Source organism: Strigops habroptila, chromosome 11, assembly GCF_004027225.2.
Source record: "Strigops habroptila isolate Jane chromosome 11, bStrHab1.2.pri, whole genome shotgun sequence".
In the NCBI taxonomy this organism is placed as follows: domain Eukaryota; kingdom Metazoa; phylum Chordata; class Aves; order Psittaciformes; family Psittacidae; genus Strigops; species Strigops habroptila.
In genome coordinates, this window is record NC_046360.1 from 25,700,289 (window position 1) to 25,711,558 (window position 11,270).

The 11,270-nt window shown below is 35.4% G+C and overlaps 1 protein-coding gene across 2 annotated transcripts in view; it reads left to right on the forward strand.

Annotated features, from left to right (window-relative positions):
• APPL1 (adaptor protein, phosphotyrosine interacting with PH domain and leucine zipper 1) overlaps positions 1 to 11,270 on the forward strand; it is a 31,271-nt gene that overhangs the window by 14,223 nt on the left and 5,778 nt on the right. For both annotated transcript variants that reach the window (XM_030500843.2, XM_030500844.1), the window contains 11 exons: positions 641 to 829; positions 1,284 to 1,326; positions 3,208 to 3,264; positions 5,058 to 5,149; positions 5,706 to 5,888; positions 8,114 to 8,163; positions 8,539 to 8,713; positions 8,817 to 8,853; positions 10,329 to 10,475; positions 10,715 to 10,765; positions 11,110 to 11,199. In XM_030500843.2, coding sequence (XP_030356703.1) covers positions 641 to 829; positions 1,284 to 1,326; positions 3,208 to 3,264; positions 5,058 to 5,149; positions 5,706 to 5,888; positions 8,114 to 8,163; positions 8,539 to 8,713; positions 8,817 to 8,853; positions 10,329 to 10,475; positions 10,715 to 10,765; positions 11,110 to 11,199 — 1,114 coding nt within the window. The remainder of the gene's footprint in view (positions 1 to 640; positions 830 to 1,283; positions 1,327 to 3,207; positions 3,265 to 5,057; positions 5,150 to 5,705; positions 5,889 to 8,113; positions 8,164 to 8,538; positions 8,714 to 8,816; positions 8,854 to 10,328; positions 10,476 to 10,714; positions 10,766 to 11,109; positions 11,200 to 11,270) is intronic.

Genomic DNA, 11,270 nt, shown 5'->3' on the forward strand with positions numbered 1-11,270 from the left:
ACTGAATGGGGCATGGACTTTGTAGTAAAACCAATAGCAGCAATTAATATTGAAGAGGGTATGTGAACAGAATGGGAGGCTAAACTGCAAGTGTTTCTGGGTTTTGGTTTTAGATTGTGCCTCTTTTCTTATTCTGGGAAAAAAAGAAAAAACCAAAACCCAACATGCTCTAAGCAAGATATTGGAAATCTTTTTGACTGGTACAAAATACTCAGACAATGGAGGTATCTTATGTGACTAAGCTAATTCTTAACATTAAGTTCTTGCAAACTTAGTTTTAACAATATAAATGCAGAGTTCAAAGGTCTTATCAATTATATTGATAATGCATATAATTTGTATATGCATATTGTATAAAGCAGTGCCATAAAAGCTGATCATCAGAACTGAAATACTTACTGTTTTATTCTAAATGGTTTCACATAATTTAATAAAGCTATTATTACTAGTTATGTATTCTTTCCCCACAATAGGTTTAGAATGAAGCACCACAGATGGAGAGAGACTAATTTAACTGTAAAGTTAACCTAAAACATTAAACTGGGAAAAAAGCTTTCTGAAGTGTTGAGATGGTTTGTTCCAAATGATTTTCAGTTCAGCTGAACTCCACATCTACTAAGAACCTCTTTTTATCTTCTAGTAAGACAGGGCTGGTATCTTCCAGTTGGGAGAGACAGTTTTACTTCACTCAAGGTGGAAATCTGATGAGCCAGGCAAGAGGTGATGTAGCTGGGGGACTTGTCATGGATATAGACAATTGTTCTGTGATGGCTGTGGACTGTGAAGACAGACGGTACTGTTTTCAGATAACGTCCTTTGATGGCAAAAAGTAAGTATCCTTTTGTTACTGTTACCTGTAAGTAATACTGGACTCACTAATTCAGGAAAGAAAGATGGCCTTTGGCCAGATTATAGCTTGATAGATTTTTGGGGGTATTTAGAAGCAAAATTTGGGATGTCTAAACTTCCTAGTGTCTGCGCCTTTTCTTTTTAATAAGCTTTATAATGTAGGTGAGTGGTATTTCGGAATAAAATGACCATAATGAGTTTACAGTCATGTATTGTTGCATTTTGTGAGTGCCTAAGTATTACATGGGCACAATTAGAATTTTGTTCCTTTTCTATTTTCAATTGAAATGAAAATGTAGGTTTCTCCCACCCCCCAGTTAAATGTTGACTGCACTTCAGCCTTTCTTAATTTGTTGTGCACTGTAGAAACGTGAAGTTTCCTGTCTGAATGTGTTTGAAGAGATGGAATTGTCTTTTCCATTCTCCTCTTTCAGGTCTTCAATCTTACAGGCAGAGAGTAAAAAAGATTACGAAGAGGTAAGCTTATAGGGGGTTCACATGGAGTCCAGTGATTTTCTGTTGCTCAGAAGGAATACATTTGTAATACTAGTTGGAATGCTCATTTTATGTTCTCTGGGTGGTAAGAAGTGAACTTTTTAAATGACAAAATATTACTCCATTTAAATCCTAGAGAAAAAAATGCAGTTATGATTGGCACAAGTTCTATTCAGTATTATGGAAGAAAGAAAGGGAAGAAGAGGGAAAAAAAACCCCCACAACCCACAAAACCCACAGCTAAATAGCTAGCAGTAGGGGAATCTTGACAAAATGCTGCTTTTCCTTCTCCCTGTTCATGCTTTCCTACCCTTCCTTCTTCCTACCTGCTTGTCAGGAGTGGAAAATAAAGGAAGTCGTAGGTTAGGACACAGACAGGGATAGAGGCAGTTGACAGATGAGGAAAAATGTGTTTTCTGCCCCTGATGCGTGATGGGAAACATGTTTATACTTCATGAGCAAGTTGAATCAATAAATGTGAAATAATTTGCTTTTGGACTGCTTTCAAAGCTGCTTGTGATCACTGTTTCCAAATAGCTGCTAAGTCTGGTGATACAGATTTACTTGCCTGTGAAATGGATGAATACCAGCTGGGAAATGTCAGTACTCAAATAAAAGGTCAGCAAACTTGTACGTTGTAGCAAATATTGTTGGGAAAAGGCAATGGAAAAAAACCCACCCAACCAGCAGAGAGATCTTTTATTTTTTTTTAGCTTTCTCTAGAAGTGAAAATAAAACTTCTGTAGACTTTTTGCAAATAATAACTTAATGTTAGTCGTCTAGTGGTCTGACCAAGAAGAGTCTAGTTACTAGAATTTATGTTCGATTTGGGCAGCTTTTTACAGCTTTCTGGGGGCTTGCACAGATTGGCCAAACTGATAGATTCATTACATTGATAGTTTATTCATAGAATCAGATTTGTCCCAAAACAAAGCAACAGATGTAGTAAATGATATAAAGTATTTTTTAATTAAATAGTTATGTCTGTTTGCATTATTATTCAATATAGACTCTTCAATAAGAGGCAGGATGGGAAAGAAAATCTTCTAAAAGCACTGTTGATTTAAAATATGTTTGGGCAAGCAGATGGATAAGGAAATATGGTACTTTCAGCCTGCATTGAACTTCTTCAACAGTCTTCGATGGTACACAAATACAAAAGTGACCTTTTATGCTATTTCTAAGGTTTTTAGCTGGCCTGTGTCAGGTTGCTTCATTTGCTCGGATGCTTCACCAGACGAAGGGAGTTTATAGCCAGCTTTAGCAGCTCAAATTTGTGATTTTTCTGGGCTGCAAGTGCTGTGCTGTCTTCTAGATAGCTCAGCTGACAACCCTAACAACAAGCTGGGGTTCAGCAGAGCAGCCCCACTAGTACACATATAATCCACTTTGTTTTCTCCTTCAGGGAAAACTGAAAAGCAAGGAGCAGGAGCAGATGGTTTTCCATAGCACAGGGAGAAAATAGACTCTAGCTTACAGATGCAAGAAATGGGCAAATTCCACAAAAGGCAGGTTGAATCTTTGTCTTGAGGAAACAATGTCATCTGCAGTCACAGAATAATGGAGTAGAGAGTCCTGATTTATGTATTTTTTTAATTCCTTAGTCATGATTTAAGTTTGCTTTAGTTTTGATCTTTAGCGTGACTCATTTTTTTCAAGTAAAATCTGATGCTGTAAGGTGCAATATGGAGATAGCAGTGAATTTAATGACAGGCCGGGTGTGTGGAATACTGGTTCGGCTCCCTGAAGTTACAAAGAAAGTAGAACAAGTGCTGAAATGAGCCCGCTTGGGTATTTAATCAAGTTTGTTAAAAAACTATATAAAATTAATTTTTTTTCTCCCCCCTCCCTTCTCTTTTTCAGTGGATATGCACCATAAACAACATATCTAAACAGATATATCTAAGTGAAAACCCTGAGGTAACTTGACTAAAATTTATAGTATCAGTAATGTGTTAAGATGTAGATACACACAAAAATAAGAGATCAGCTGGATCCAGTTGGATAGCATAAAATTAAGCTTGAGTACTTCTGACATGTCTAATTGTGAGCTTTTCATATTATGAAATCATATAGTCCTTTGTTTCTTTCATCTAAGTGCTTATATAGAAAGTGATCCTAATATGTGACTTTTATATTTGGTATACCTTTTTGACATCTTCAGGATCCTGTGTCTGTATCTTTTACGTGACACTGTTTCAAATCATTATGACAAATATTCAGATGGATACATTTAATTCCTACTAGAGGAAACTGAATCTTATGAATATGAATCTTAGGAGCATAGCAATTTTGTAGGAAAAACATGTTTTCACTTAATGAATGAGTTATTTGCCTTCTTAAGAGTTGGAAATAGATTATTTGTTTCATGTAGAGAATTTGGTAAGTAAATTAATGTCATTTATATGGTTTACATTTATATTTATTTAGCAAATTCATATTGATACAGACTTACAATTCCCCTAATTGCTAAATTAGGGGAATTGGCCCAACAAAATCTGTTGTTTCATAACAGAGCATTTATCTATACATAAAGTGTGTTGAAAGTGATACTGTATTCTTTAATATCCCTGCTGAAGTCTAAAACACGTTACTGGAAAGGAGACTTTCAAGTGATCATATACCAGCACGTGAACTGTAGATAGGGCAGTCAACAGGCAGCTTGTGGAATAATACAGAAATCCATCGCTCACCTACATAATGCAACGCTCCTGCCAAATGATCTGGAAGGGCAAGGTGAAATAGAAGTGTGTCATGCCAGGTTTTGGTTTAGGAACTAAATATAACTTTGTAGATAATACAAGTATCTGACTGACTGTCTTAAGTTAACTATACAAATGAGAAACAAAATGGTTTTAATGCAGAGCACAGTTACCTGAAGCATGTGTTCTGATGAATACACAGCTGAGCTTCTGTTTAGTCCTGGCATAAATGGGTGCAGCTCTCTTGCATCAGTGAAGGTGTGTGCATTTACACCTTGATCTTCGTGCCTTCTCCTCACTTCCCAATGGCTTTATAGTAATTCTCATTTTCATTTTAATTTTCTGAGTCGTACACTCACACTAAATGTGGTTTCTTCATTGTTTTGTCTCCTGCACCTTCCCTCTCCAAAAACTCTCTTTCCTCAAGGGCTTTCACTATTGGCTTTATACCATGAAGCAAAGGAATCAACATTAAATTCTTCAGAATTAGGGATTCCAATTGAAGATTAAAACGGAATTCTTCAACTGTAAATGGTCCGTTGTTTGTTGAAATCGTATTGGTACATAGTCCTTACTTGATACTTGTTCATGTCTCAGTTTTTCAGAAACATTTAAGTGTTCCCAAATTTCAAGGGCAGACTTTTGAATCTTCGTGGGTTTAGGCAGTAGCTGAGGACTGCATTTGTCAAATGAGATTTTTCTTTCTCTCCCTGGTTACATTGGCGTATTTTATCAGACTTTTCATTGGGACTTTTCTCTATTGTTGTCTTTTCTTAACACTTGCAGTACAAAAAGCAAGTGCATTCATTAAAATTTAGAAAGTGAACAGCAAAAAAAGTTTTGCAAGTTAGAAGAAAATACTACAAGTATGTTAGTGAAAATTTAGGAAAGTAAGATTCTTGCAAAGGGTTGTTTATATCTTCTGTCAATTGCATATAAATAAAACTAAAATCTTACAGCCTGTTTTGAGGAAAATGTTTTCAGTTATTTTTTCCCGTCCCTCTATTGCAGGAAATTGCTGCACGTGTAAATCAGTCAGCTCTGGAGGCTGTTACTCCATCCCCTTCTTTCCAGCAGAGGCATGAGAGCATGCGGCCAACTGTGTAAGTTAATGAACCACAGGCTATTTGAAGAGCACATCTATAAAGAGAATCCTGGATAAAGTTCCAGGAAAAACAAACAAACAGCAAAACTTTCTATGTTCAAAACTAAATCTTTGATAAGCTGGAGGAAAATTTCTTGAACTCACCTTTCTCGCATCATGTAGCATCCACTGTTACAAGTCATCCAGATTTCCAGCTGACTAGACAGTTCTGTTGATTGCATCGTATGTCTGGTTTGTTGTATGAACTCATAACGAGACTTTCCTTAATGTATCCAGCTCCTGGAAACAGACCTCAGATTGTTTTAACATCAATATATAATCACATATGAAATATAATACAATCTGATGTAGTTATAAATGCAAGTAGTAATTTTAACTTAAATTTGACTAGGAACATAGACTCCACTTTTGCTATAGCCTGACCATCAGGTTTTTAGATTTTGTGGTGTTTTACATCCAAGTTTTGGAGTACTGTATTTGTCTCCCATATGATTTAATTTATTATCACCCAACCTGAAACTAAGATATCTTCATTTTTATCTTTTTTGGTTTAGACAATCTCGTCCTCCTGCACCTCGTACGAGCAGCACAGGGTCACTGGGATCTGAATCAGCGGGTTTATCAGCACTTTCCTTGGATTCACTTGTTGCACCTGACACTCCTATACAATTTGACATAATATCTCCAGTTAGTGAAGATTTTCCTGGTCAAACAAAATCTTCAGGGCAATCAGGCAGGTAGGAAATGTAAAGAGAAAGAAAAAAACCATCCTGAAGTTAATGTTATTAATGGAAAAACAAGCCAACAAGAAACCCACGTTGATGCTGCAGCTCCAGAACACTCGTGTCACAAAAATTTGTAGTGGTTAGTGAAGTAAAACAATTTTTTAAATTGTTAAATAGAGTTGTAAAAACCAAAATTGCTTAATTACATGCACTAGATTCAGGGTGCAGTTTTCTATTTAATAGGAGCTTTTCTTGCTTTAACAGCTAATGCTTTTATTTATTGATTTATTTTAACCTTTTGGTTTCACAAAGTATTTTCCTTTCCTGTTGCTTGCTCACGCAGCAGCTTGGGTTATTTCCTCTGGAAGCTCAAGAGAAATTTGGTAGCCCTGTGTCCAGGTGATGATGGCATACGATGACACTCTTCTTAACCTGAAAGGTGAGCGAAAATGATCTAGGCTTCTAGAGTAATCTCATATACAGACAAGTTAAAATTGTCAAAGAATTCTTCCCAAACTATAAAAACATTTTCTCCTACTTGTTTTTTGTAAACTTCCCACTCAAAAATAGTAAGAAAGACCTGTAGGTCTGCCCTGCATTTCTGGACCTATACATACAGAATTTGGACATTAAGAAAACATATTTGCAGATCCAGCTGCTCCGAACCACAACAGAAAAAGCTGAAAAGCTGAAAACTAATTTATGTGACTCTAGTCACAGTAATGACTTTTATCCCTCTGCCCTCTAGAAAAATACTTGAATTTTCAGTTGCACCTTACAGATTTATAAGAGTTGAAATTATATATTGAACTTAGTCAACTCCTTTGTTTTTGTTGTTGTTTGGTATGGCAGGACAATAGTTGGCTAGCTAGATTCTTAAGAATGGATTGATTTAAAAGAGACCTGTATTCCAGGAAGTGGAGAGGTTGACACTTCAGCTAAATTCATGTCATCAGTTACAATTCCATTCTAGAAAATCATTTTTTTCATAGCAGAAATGATAGAGTTGTGCTCAGTATTTTCAATTAACCATCACTGTCAATAAAGAACTGCAGTGCTTGTGCAGATAGGCAACATGCTGCTTTAGAAGTATTAATGATTAAAAAAACCCTTTGGTTAGTTTCTGATACTGATGACATGTTTAAATTTTATTTTTGCCTTTTGAGAAAACCTGTGAGATTTTGCATTTACTGTTGCACTCTAATCTAAAATGACAAAAGTCTGAGCAATAAAAGATGCCAATAGAAAGAATTTCCCATTACTGTATTGCCACAGGTCAGCATTTAATGGGATGATTCTTGAGTCCATGTTACATAAACATTGTAGCAATGCCCTCTTGACTTCAATCTAGAACAATTTTACTACGTTAAACTAGACATTTCTTAGTTAGAAGAGTTCATTGATAAAATAAAACTGGCAGGTTTTTTCTCTTAGAAATTTGCTTTAGGACACTAACTGTTGAGAGGTGACACCCTCATTGCTCCCCTATAAAACCTAATTTGAAGTTTACTGAACCATTGACAATAGTTTTTCAGACACCAGTTAGCCAAAGAGAAAGGGTTTTGTCCTTTATAGAAGGTTTAAGTAGTATTTCTCCATTTCCCATACTCTTTTCAGCATTGCTTTACTGCTTTTGAAAAATGTAGACTTGGAAGCCTAGAGTATTTTCACTTTTGTTGTAACTAATAGCAATTCTGTCTTTGAGAGCCAGAAATAGCCACATTTCTCTTGAGCTCTGGGAGTAAAACCCCAGTGGTGTTTTCAGAAAGCTGCATTTGAAACAAAACCAGTGACTTCTCTTCAGTAAGTAATTCAACAACTTGAGGCAGTGATGAGAAGTGTGGTGCTCCTATGGAGTGCTGAAAGGACTAGCTTTTGGTTATACTTCCTGGAGCTGTTCTGTGAAATTTCATCACCCTAAAACTGTACCTTTTCAAAGATTAACAAAGTTTTAAGTTGGTCTTAATTCAGGTATAAAAAAAAAATGCCATGTGAGCAAAACTCTCTATAGCAGCAATAGCACAATAATACCAAGGTTTGTGCCCTCGACTATAGCAATTTATGTGTAACTCCTGATAAAAATGCTTGTTCTTAAGATTTATCGTACATTATTCCTCTGGATTACAAGTCTGTGAAGTCACTACAAGTTCTTATTTGATGCAGCATGAGACTACTACATTACTCATGAGTGGTTCTTGTAATCTGACTCCTGGTTTAATGTTTTCATTTTTTAATAGACGCACAAATCCTTTTGGTGAATTGGGAGGCTCAAAATCTGAAACAGAAGGTAAAAAAAATTTGTTTCAATGCAAAATAAAAATAGAATTTTAATATTACTTTTCTATTTTCATCTGTAACTTCTCTCTTCTACTTTAATGCCAGTTTTCAAATGCTTGGTTACATCAGCAATGTGTTGGCCAAGTTGTGTTAAATCAGGTTACTGTTTGAAAGTCTGTTTTAAAAATAATTCATTGCACCTTTTATATTCATTAAAGCAAATGAGAAGATGTGTGATGTGCTGTTTGGTAATGGTGTCTCTAATTCATGAGCAATCTCTTTCCAAGTTATGGGAAGTTTGGAGTTTAATGAAGTCCATCTTTGGGTTTGAATGGAAAACCCAAAATGGAGTTAACTTTTTTCCCAATACTTTTCTTTGTCTTAGATTCAATTCTTCATCAGTTATTTATTGTAAGATTTCTTGGCTCTATGGAGGTGAAATCTGATGAAAGTCCAGATGTTGTTTATGAAACAATGCGTCAAATACTGGCAGCTCGTGCCATCCATAACGTTTTCCGGATGACAGAATCACATTTATTAGTCACATGTGACTGTTTAAAGTAAGTTTCCTGCCAGACTTCTGCTGATGTTTATGTACAGAATGAACTTCTTTCACTTTGGTAAAACTTACTTTCTGGTTTGTTTTTCAAAACAAATTTTTAGGTTAATTGATCCACAGACACAAGTTACAAGACTACGAGTAAGTAACTTTATGTTTTAAGATAAATACCCAACAATATTTTCTCCTACTTTGAAAATAATATTATTGGATGTTAGCAAAAATCATTGACAGCATGAGATCTCCAGACAAATTTCGACTGAAATTAGGAGACTAAGGCATACATTTAAAAATAGACAGATAACCACTAGCACATCAGGTTTAATAACAGGAGTGATTTCAGTAGGTCAAATAGGCTTTTGAAACCTTGTATTTTAACAACATGTTTGATTACAAACATTTATATTATTAGTAAAGAGATAACATTGAAGTTGGAGTCAAATTAGTTCTGAAGCCCAAAAGGGTTTGCTTGATGTTGGGTCTTTCTTGCTTTTGTTTTAGCTTTTTGGTTTTTAATGCATAACTGCATTGAGAGTGTTGCACAGTTGGGTTCTGCACAGGTGGGTTGTTTTTTTGGCCTAGTTCTTTATAAAAAATGCAGTTGAAAGAAAGAAGTGGATTACTTCTCAGGTTATCAAATAAAGCCAGCTTAATTCTTTTGTAATGGCAGTCTTTATTTTTCATATTTCAAAAATGTTCCACCCTCTTGCTCATTTTCTTTATGCACAGTTTATGATGCGTTTTAATTTCTTTGAGTCTTCTTTTAGAAACATTATTTATGTATTTATTCATTGGCACTCTGAATTACTTCTATTTCCATAAAAGAAAATCCAGATGGTGTGAAAATTTCTTGCTACTTGATATGTCAAGTGGCCCTGTTTTCTTTCTTTACCTTTGTGGCATTACATTCAAAACTGTCCCAAAGCTAGGAGCTTGTAGAGGTGAGATAGAACAGCTGAGTGCATGTGCAGATTTCTAAGTATGTACATTTAAGGTCAGGAAAACCTCATCCTGTCAGTTTATCACAGCTCTAATTGGGGCTTTCAAAATTAAAAAAATTACTCTTTACTAAGTCTTAAGAAGATATATTTGAAATTTCTAAGTCCACCCTCTTTCAGGAATAGGAATGCAAAAGAGCTTATTGTAAGGCAATGAAGATATGTGGTTTGTTCGTTTTGGGTTTGGTTTTCTTTTTTCTTATATAGTTCAGGAGAGCTGAACTAATTGTAGTGAATGTTTTGGAGAAGTAGTGCCTTTACCTGCACCAAATACTGAAATCTTCGTCACAAGTGTAATTTGTATGAATGATGTCTCTTTAAAGAAAATAAAAAAAGACTGTATTCCCATTTAGAAAGCTGAGTCACATTGCAAATGTGGTCCTTCCCCTTTTCTTACATGCACTGTGTTTTTAGAAGTTTGCCTGTCTTTTGAATTATTTAATCCTTGCATTCTAATCTGTTTGTGTTCTGTAATTACATGTTTGGTCAGGTTGTAACTTCTTCTGGTCTGGTTGTGCCTTTATGATAGTGAAGTCATGAACATGCAGTATACTGATAGCTCATATAGAAAATATTTGGAACCAGTTTTAATATGTCTGTATTTGATCCTTTTGGCAGTTTCCTTTGCCCAATGTAGTCTTGTATGCTACACACCAGGAGAATAAGCGCCTTTTTGGATTTGTGCTCAGAACCTCAGGAGGGAGAGTTGAGAGCCGCCAGACTTCCATCTGCTATATATTTGAATCAAACAACGAAGGGGAAAAGGTATTGGTAATGTTTGTGCTTGGATCAGTGTGGATTCCAAGATACTGGATCCATTCAAGCTGTCTGAGAGATTTCTCTGGAGGGAGTATCTTGTTTATTTTCTGAAAAACAGTTAAACCTGATAGTCTTACCTGTAAGTACTTTAATCTGCTCGTATAGCTACTTTGGGAACCTGGCATAATTTTAAAGGCATTTTTATTAGAATCTTTTTGATTATTTCTGATCTGTTTTGTGTTTAGATTTGTGACTCTGTTGGACTGGCAAAACAGATTGCTTTTCATGCAGAACTGGTAAGAATCCTTTTGGGGCAAGGGATACTTGTGATTGGAAGGGAGAGCACATGTATAATATGTGTAATAGAGTATATTCTGCAAGATGCTTATAACAGTATTACTGCAGCTACGGTGTACTTTAAGGGATTGGATTTCTAGAGTATAAATCCAAGATAGAAAGACTGACCAACATCTACTGTGGAACAATATTCAAGATAGGATTCAGTTTGTTACCTTTAACAAGCATACCAGTCCTTTAAAAGAATGAGCAAAACAGTGGTGCAATGGTTTTGAGCAAACTGGTAGAGTATCAAACATCTCAGGCTGTTGTTTGTTATTCCATTTACATTTTTGCCCTTTAGGATCGAAAAGCATCAGAAAAGCAGAAAGAAATCGATAGAGTCAAAGAGAAACAACAAAAAGAACTGAATAAACAAAAACAAATTGAAAAGGTACATATGATTTCTTAATACTCTTTTTTCAATTCTCCTTACTTTCTTTTGCAGTTTGGTATTCAAAGCTC